Source organism: Eucalyptus grandis, chromosome 8 (genome assembly GCF_016545825.1).
Source record: "Eucalyptus grandis isolate ANBG69807.140 chromosome 8, ASM1654582v1, whole genome shotgun sequence".
In the NCBI taxonomy this organism is placed as follows: Eukaryota; Viridiplantae; Streptophyta; class Magnoliopsida; order Myrtales; family Myrtaceae; genus Eucalyptus; species Eucalyptus grandis.
Window position 1 is genome coordinate 38,723,490 of NC_052619.1, and position 8,746 is coordinate 38,732,235.

Below are 8,746 nucleotides of genomic sequence, written 5' to 3' on the forward strand. Positions count from 1 at the left end.
TAAGGCCCTATTCTTGATTTCTTCAAGACAAAAATGTCAGTAAACACCACCGCCTTGGTGACCGTGATGATTTGGGCTCTCTCCCCCTCACGAAGGGGAGGAGTTCGAATCCCCTCACGGTCGCTTGGGGTCTTAAGTGAGACACCGGGTGTGGTGGGTCCTCCCACTTACATGTCCTCCATGTTTACTCGCCGGCTGCTGGCTGTAAGAGATTCCTGAGTCTCAAAAAAAAAAAAAAAAAAATGTCAGTAAACAATTAATGGATCATCGTCTTTGTAATTCATTGCCCAAATTGGTCGACGAAGATCATATTTGGCCACAAACGTACAGGGATTATTAGGACCGAGATATTGTGCCATTAGTAATTAAATTTACAATTTGATATTCTACCTTGAAACAATAACATAATCACATTTATAAATTCTTATTCTTTGATCAGTTGATTGCACTAACGCTTTATCCTAACTCCATCATTGTCGGACCAAGTGAGATCATTGTAAAGTTAAATAGGGAACATTTTCAGAAAGGGTTCTGTTTAAAAGGCCTTTTGATCCCCATACTATAACTTTGCCGTGATATATGGAGTGGGATGGCTTATGAACTTGGCATGCACGTCTTAGATTTGACTTACAAGTACTATCCTTGACCACACCTATCGCTTAAATAACTGATTTTTCATTTTGTGTGCTCTCTTTCTTTCTCTCTAACGCTCTCCCTCTCTTTTCTGCAGCCCAATGCCCACGTCGAGCTTGTTGACCAGTATGATGTGCAAATTGGCGTTCACAATGAAAAATTAGGAGGCAATGTGATAACTTAAAGAAATGATGTTAATTGGTAATAGTGGCAAAAGTAATGGTGGTTTTTCATACTTTCCCAATAAAAAATGTGGAGTACCATTCGTCGATTGGATGCACAATAACAGTTAGTAAAATCAAGTCTACTGCCTGCTATCTCAAAATTATTTATTTCAATGTGAGCAGATTCTGCATCACATATGAGAGGAAGAAAGTATATATTTTGTGTAACATAGCACTATTTTGATGAAATATAAATAAAACAAGAGAATGAATGAAACGAAATAAGTAAATACAAATTTTGTGTTTGTTTATTGTGAAGGAACCGCGAGAAGAAAATTTGATGATATTCTTTCAAGTGTCCTGGATCATTTTGGGATGGAAAGGATAATATCAAAATATCTATAATTTTTTTAATTATTATAATGTGTAAGGAAAAAAAATCAAGATTACGCTTGAAATATTTGTGTAAAATTAATTTGTTTATATTTTGCTGAGGAATGGAATGGTCATTCTAGGAATAGGCACTCCTAACTAAGCATTCCACCCTTTTTCTAAGAAACAAGCAAAAGAAACGGAATCGCACGCAGAATAACAATTCCTTTCCAAGTCAATCCTTTTTACTATGCAGCCTCTAAGTCTTTCTTGACCCAAATGTAGAAACTAGAAACAATCGACTTGGAAATATAGGGGTTGTAGTCTTTCTAGGTGCCTTTTAAGGCAGAACTTTTGGCTTGCAAACCTCATGTTCTCATATTCGATTTATCGTTTTCCATTAGAGAAAATAGTTACAGCAATTTCTCTTTTCAATTACTCTTTTATCTTTTGAAGACAATTCTCAAGATATTACTAGATTTTTTTTATCTTATGCTTTTATATTCAAATTAAATTGACAATAGAAAGCATAATTAGTCACTAGTTGTGCAGGTGTGTCTGTCTCATTCTGTGTGGATGAGAAAGAAATGTTCTATCCACGATTGTAATTGACTCAATTCATATGTGAATCTGGTCCGTATAAGCCTTTGCTCGGAAAGCGGCCAAGAGAAGGAGCGCCGTAAGCACCCCCGCACTGAGTCAAGGTCAGTCACTCATAGTTGACTCGACAATCAATGAGTCTTCTTTTGGTTGTAAACTCCCGCTTGTTGGGCCCAGTAAAGTGACTCGCTTTATAATTGGGGAAAGGAAAATGATCAACTCTAAAAATAAATAAATAAATAAATACATAAATAAGAAAAAGGGTCAAATTCTTGGCGTCGGTAGGTGAAAATGAGATTTGGATAAAATTCCTTTTTTAATACCTGATTTGATGCAAATTTTTCATGAAGTACTTAAACTTTTACTTTGTCTAATCAACTTATTGAAGTCACCGGAGTTTTCTAATCAAGTTCTTACTATCCCAAATCTAATTTAGCTGAAGCTAAAGTATTAATCGAAATTTGCAAGAATTTTGATGTAAAATATGAAATTCTCTAAATTTTCGGGGTATTAAAATATTTTACATATATATAGCACATTTAGTTTGTATGATGACGACTGAATTTTATTTTTTTATGAACAGTAGAATATGAGTCAATTTTAAAGGATGACTTCATAAATTCTTATCGGCTTTACGTCTTGATTTTTCTTCTTGGATGGTTTTGTTTTAAGTATTTGTGATATTTTATTTAAATTTCTGTGATTTTTTTGGCATTTTTATCACATAAGACACTTGACGTGAGTTTTGACTAATCCTGCGATTGTGTTGTGTTATAAACTCTACTAAATGGAGGGAAACTCCCATGTGTAATAAAAATCCCACCTTCGAAGACTGGGATTTCTGCACAGCGAGAGCCACCACTTTAGGAAGAGAAAATCTACCCGTCATGTGTAGGGGAAAGATGCACACTTAGGATTCTTTTATATGGCCCTATTCTTGAGTTCTTCGTGACATAAATGTCAGTTAAAGATTATTGGATCATCTTCGTTGTAATGTATTGCCCAAATTGGTTTATGAAGATAATTTTTGTCCACAAACAAGTGGAGGTTATCAACTTTAGCAGATTATAAGAACCAACGTATAGCGCCATTTGTATTTGAATTTGCAGAAATTGATATTCTACCTTGAAACAAAAACATAATCATTTTATAAATTCCTGTGCTATAATCAAATGATTGCATTATAGCTTCATCCTAACTCTGCCATTTCTAGATGGATCGAGTCAGGTGAGATTGTTCATAAGAGGTCATTATATCATTATTCAAAATTAAAAAAAAAAAGGGCACCTTTTTAAAATGGTCTTCTTTCCTTTTTAAACAGGGTTCTTTTTGAAAAGTTAAAAAGGTTCTCTTTATTGTCTTTTTATTCTGATACTAGAACTTTGCCGTGATATATGGAGCTGGATGGCTCATGAACTTGGCGTGCGCGGTTAGGATTGACTTACAAAGACCTCCTAGAAAAATATATTCTTTATAAGCATGCATATGCAAATCACAACAAAACCTGCTTTTTCGTCCCAAAAATTCCTTTTCTTCAACTTTCTTACATTCTTTAGGTATCAATTAAGATTTCACTTCAAGTACTATGGAGCCTCTCAACATGTCTTTCCTTGAGTTCTCGTCATCATCTCGTTTCTTTTTCACATGTCTAGTGCTTTTGCCATGCATTAGCCTGGTCTCTTCCGCTAATAACATGACAGACAAGCTCGCATTGCTTGCATTCAAGGCCGCAATGACCGAGGACCCTTATGGGGTGCTGAGTTCATGGAATGATACAACCGACCACTGTCAGTGGTCCGGAGTCACGTGCAGTCGCCTATACGGTAGCGTCACGAGACTAGACCTAAATGACCAGAAGCTTTCAGGATCCATCTCCCCTCACATTGGAAATTTGAGCTTCATGAGTGTCCCGATGCTCGGCAACAATAGTCTCCATCACGAAATCCCACAAGAAGTTGGCCAATTGCACAGGTTAAGTAGCTTAGAATTATACCTCAACACATTGGAAGGGGAAATCCCTAGAAACCTGTCGGGTTGTGCTCGTCTTGCATTACTTGCCCTAACTTACAACCAGCTGGTTGGAGGAATTCCCATCGAGTGTGGCTCCTTAGTGAAGCTTCAAATTTTTGATCTAGCTATCAACCATCTAACAGGAACTATTCCTTCATCCATCGGAAACATGTCATCGTTAGAGATTCTCAGTATCAGTTTTAATGAGTTAGGTGGGAAGATACCCCAAGCTCTAGGAAAACTAACAAAACTTGAATGGCTTGATTTAGGAGAAAATAGGTTTTTAGGCACAGTTCCTCCATCTATATTCAATCTTTCTTCTGTGGTGCGGTTCAACATCGGTATGAACCAACTAGGAGGGAATCTTCCTGCCAATATAGGCTTCACTCTTCCAAACATCAAGCTTTTCGTAGTAGGTGGTAACCAAATCACTGGAGTGATTCCTTGTTCAATGTCTAATGCAACAGCTTTACAGGTGTTGCAAGTCAATGGGAACAAACTCTTAGGGAGCATGCCTGCTTTGGACCACTTAAAGAAGCTCCACTTGTTGGACGTCGGTTATAATTATCTGGGAAGAGGAGGATATGATGATTTGAGCTTCGTTTGTTCGTTGACTAACATTACCAGTAGTGAACTGTTCTTGGCTGCAAGCAGCAACAGTTTTAGCGGGACATTGCCCGAGTGCATAGGTAATTTCTCCACATATTTCTACGAATTGTGGCTGCAGGAGAATCTATTGTTTGGCATGATTCCTAAAATAATTGGAAATCTCGTCACCATGCAAAGGTTGTTGTTGGACCACAACAGGTTTTCAGGTATGGTCCCCTCGGTTTTGGGAAATCTTCATAACATGGTGGAACTAGATTTATCGAATAACAAATTTTCCGGAGCAATTCCTTCTTCATTAGGAAACCTAGTAAATCTTGCACGACTCTATCTCAATCATAATAACTTTCATGGCTACATTCCTTCAAGTCTATCAGAGTGCCGAAGTTTGGTGGAGCTTGATCTTTCTAGTAACAACTTAAATGGAACTATACCTTTAGAGTTCATTGGTCTCGCATCACTGTCTATACTTCTAAACTTGTCTCAGAACCATCTCACTGGTGTCCTACCTAAGGAAGTCGGGAAATTGAATCTTTTGGCTCAATTGGATGTCTCTCGAAACATGTTAGAAGGTGACATGCCGGCCAGCCTTGGTAGTTGTGTTGGATTGGAAGTGCTCAAAATGCAAGAGAACTCTTTCCAAGGCTCCATTCCTTCATCTATTAGTATGTTGAGGAATGCCAAGGAGCTAGATCTTTCACACAACAATTTATCTGGTCAAATTCCAGAGTTTTTCAAGGCACTTCACTTCTTGGAGATTCTAAATTTGTCGTGTAATAACTTTGAAGGCACATTACCGACTAAGGGAATCTTTACTAATGTTAGCGCTATTTTTGTCTCCGGAAATGACAAGCTTTGTGCAGATATGCCTAAATTTCATCTCCCGAAATGCAGCCCTAAAAACTCAGGCAAAAAACTAATCCCTAAGTGGAAGCTCGCCATCTCGATTTTCTTCGGGGTTCTTGGAATAGCTCTTGTTCTTGCTCTTATGTACTTTGGTTGGTTGAAGAAGAAGAAGAAAAGAACAGAGCCAGCTTCAAGTTCCAAAGATGATTCATCATTGAATCTATCTTATGGAATCCTTCTTAAAGCAACCAACGGGTTTTCTTCAAGTAACTTGATTGGGGTCGGCGGTTTTGGCTCTGTTTACAAGGGAGTCCTTGATGAGAATGGAACTGTCATTGCTGTGAAGGTACTTAATTTGATGCTTCACGGTACTATGAAGAGTTTCGTAACTGAGTGCGAGGCTTTAAGGAATGTTCGACACCGTAATCTTTTGAAAGTCTTAACAGTATGCTCGGGCATTGATTATGGGGGAAATGAGTTTAAGGCCTTGGTTTATGAGTTCATGGTCAATGGCAGCCTAGAAGGTTGGCTACATCCAAGCCAATCATTAGCTACTGTAGATGGGAATGCGCAGAAATTGAGTCTCATCCAGAGGATAAATATTTCCATTGATGTTGCTTCAGCATTAGATTATCTCCATAACCACCTGCAAAGCCCTATTATTCATTGTGATTTGAAGCCAAGCAATGTCCTGCTAGATGCAGAAATGGTTGGACATGGTGTAGACTTTGGTTTGGCGAAGGTCGTACTTGAATCCACCGATGACAGTAAAGCGAAAATGAGCTCTGCTGGTCTAAGAGGAACTGTCGGCTATGCTCCTCCAGGTAACTCTCCTCTCCTTTGTCCCCAAAAGGTAAATTGAACATATTACATTCAACAAAAATGCAATAGGTGTGCGCACGTTATTTCCTTTTGCCTCAACTGGTTCTGCTGCTATTATTTATCTTTTATTTGCAATTCGAATGAGGTGCAGAATATGGAATGGAATGTGTGGTTTCAAGAGAAGGCGATGTTTATAGTTATGGCATTCTCTTGCTTGAGATGTTCACGGGTGTGAGTCCGACAAACGAAATGTTCAGAGAAAATCTTAACCTTAATAAGTTTGTCAAGGAAGCCTTACCTGAACAACTCCTAGAGATTACCGATCCTCTTCTGCTTCAAGAAATGGAGAGCCATATAGGCACTGCCAGAGGTGATGCAGCTTGCGAATGTCTGGAGATGGTCTATACAATCGGGGTTGCCTGCTCAGTTGAAGCACGCAGAGAGCGGATGAACATCACGAAAGTTGCAGCTCAGCTGCACTTTATCAGGGACAAACTTCGTGCAGCTGGTTTACAAGGATAGGTAATGTGCTTTTTATTTTCCCTTAGACGACCAGATCATTGCCATATACGCACCGATAAGCGAGCATTCATGTGCCTTCTTATGTTAATGAACTCAAAAATGCACACACAATTCCTCAACTTTCTGGTTTTGGACGATTCAAAGTGGCATGCATTGCCAACTGAATTGCATTAATGCACATTACAGAAATAGAGAATTCGTCCTGTAGAGCCATTGTTAGACCTCTAAGGGCCGCATGAGGAAATTCTCGTCATCAAAGCAGATGAGACGCTAATCATAAACCCCCATCCCTTGAAAACGTTCGGCATACGCATTTGCAATTTCACCAAATTGCGATGGCTTTGGGACATTTATGTAGCTTTATTAAGAGTATGCTTTTAACAGAAAAAATATCAACTTTGCTGAATGAATATATCTACATGTCTCTTCCAGGTTATATGAACTCAGGATTGCTTGGCGTCGGTTTCTGCAATTTCAATAGGATTGCAGGGAATGGTAGATCTAGGGAATGGCAATCATTCTCCAATCTCAGCCACGGCTCAAAATGGGAACCCAGTCTTGTCTCTTATTCAATAAAACTGAGGTTTCAGCCCAATTGCTTCAAGAACTGGATGTAGCTTTTTAAATTTGATGACCGCTCGATGCATTCCTTCTTCTGCAAACCTTTTCACGCACGATTCATCCATGGGGCAGAGCAGGAATTTGAGAAGCAAATCACACAATCCTATTTGGCTCTTGAAATTGTATTTGTAACTACGGTCATTGTGAACACAAAATCAGAGCTGTGAAGTCCTTCAATTGAGAGTGTTATAACTCTCTAGAACGATGGTGTGGCAATGATTTGCAGCAATTTAGTTGGTGCACTCACCAACTGAAAATTGTTGACATATGTTCCTAATCACATATGCATTCACAGCATTTTGAGTGTACGATCGGTGGTTGCTTATACAAGGAGGGATAGGAACGAACTATCTCCTCATGGCTACCTGGCGCTCATTACACTTTGCTAATTATTATGTTAAATTATGAAATATCTAGTTGGATTTCCTGCTCGCAGTTCAGTTTTCCATATCTTTTGATCATGAACATGCGTAAAAATATGAGTATTTCACCAAAAACAATTCGTGAAGAACTTTCATGGCACTTGGCATTGTCTTTTCACTAGAAATTTTCCAATAAGAATTTCTTTTTTCCATCTATAAGCAATTTTTTTTGGATGAAAAAGATAAGAATATGAGAAAATTTAGTGTATTGTCTAATTGTGTTCCATTTTGTAAAGCCTAAAATTACTTATCATTGAGCCTATTATGATTTTTTTTTTTTTTTTTGTACTGGAAAGAATCGGCTTGCAGCCGACAGCTGCACCATAAACCCCCAGGTAACACTTAAATAGGAAAAAAAACCACCCCTGAGTCACACTTAATATACCTAGCGCCTCCCTTGGGTTTTGAACCCTTCACCTCTTCGTTGAGAATCAGTAGAGCTTTATCCAGTGGAGCCACCACGGCCGGTGGTGATTTATTAATCACTCAATTTACACAAAATAAGTCTAGACATATTTAGCCTCATCTACAAACCTTGTGAAACTCGAATATATAACCACACTTGGTCATCCTTTGCAATATGGAATTGATTTACACTGATCAATAAGTTCTACTTCATATATAGAAAAAAATGAATATCATTAGCCCTTTCTGGAAAATTTTGATTAGCATCCATTAATTGGAAATGTGAGTATGAAGTTTATTCAATTAGATGTTGTCAGACCAATAAGATTAGAAGTTGATAGTTCAAACAATGCAGTAAATTGTTGTTTTAGACAATTGGAGGTGAAAACTATCAATTGAATTACTGGTCTTAAGGTGAAAAAATCTCAACTCATTTCAGAATATTGGTCCATTACAAGAGCCTACCAAAACCTTGAATACATCGGAGTTCCAACTTCCAATCTAATAAAGAAATACATCAAGATTGAATAGCTAAGGTGGCCTGGGACATTTCATGATGCAAGATCAGCTTTCTGTTTCTTTGGCATGCGATAGCCACTGACAACACAAGCACGGTCTATGTGACATCCTAAAAAATTCAGTTATGTTTTCAATTGAATGAATCGGACCTTTCATCGATGCACCTATAGTGCTATTCTCTGAATTGATCACTCATGAGATAAT

The 8,746-nt window shown here is 38.1% G+C and overlaps 1 protein-coding gene across 1 annotated transcript; it reads left to right on the plus strand.

The window, feature by feature from the left end:
* The first annotated feature begins 3,462 nt into the window (after positions 1–3,462).
* Positions 3,463–6,575, plus strand: LOC104417145 (probable LRR receptor-like serine/threonine-protein kinase At3g47570). The gene is made up of 2 exons (XM_010028463.3): positions 3,463–6,055; positions 6,205–6,575. The coding sequence occupies exons 1-2, from the start codon at positions 3,463–3,465 to the stop codon at positions 6,573–6,575; spliced, it is 2,964 nt and encodes a 987-aa protein (XP_010026765.3).
* The last annotated feature ends 2,171 nt before the right edge of the window (positions 6,576–8,746 follow it).